Raw genomic sequence first — 313 nt, 5'->3', positions numbered from 1 at the left:
ACCAGAACCATTAACCAAAATCATGCTGACATTCACCTCCTTCAGATAGAATCGGTTTTCATTTTTCTGTGTGAAAAAAAGCATCCAGTTAGTCAACGCATCACAGCTGTTTACAGACACAGTTAACATCTACGGAAGAAGAGCAATCTAACACTATTACCCAGAAGATCCAACCAGGGATTAGACCTGGTTCAGTAGCACAAATTGCAAATAAGTCAAGAGATTCAAAATGTGACTGAAACCCTTTTCCTCTTCATTTTTGTTTCCAACTTTGGGACCAGAGATGATGTGCTCACCTGGTTCCCAGACACTC

At 40.6% G+C, this 313-nt stretch overlaps 1 protein-coding gene across 2 annotated transcripts in view; it reads right to left on the bottom strand.

Annotated features, from left to right (window-relative positions):
* The window catches only part of LAMP2 (lysosomal-associated membrane protein 2), a 17,490-nt gene that overhangs the window by 10,321 nt on the left and 6,856 nt on the right, over positions 1 to 313 (bottom strand). For both annotated transcript variants that reach the window (XM_010832251.1, XM_010832252.1), the window contains exon 4: positions 3 to 66. In XM_010832251.1, the coding sequence (XP_010830553.1) occupies positions 3 to 66 (64 nt within the window). The remainder of the gene's footprint in view (positions 1 to 2; positions 67 to 313) is intronic.

Source organism: Bison bison, unplaced genomic scaffold, assembly GCF_000754665.1.
Source record: "Bison bison bison isolate TAMUID 2011002044 unplaced genomic scaffold, Bison_UMD1.0 scf7180017860533, whole genome shotgun sequence".
NCBI lineage: Eukaryota > Metazoa > Chordata > Mammalia > Artiodactyla > Bovidae > Bison > Bison bison.
This window is presented reverse-complemented; position numbering and strand designations above follow the sequence as displayed.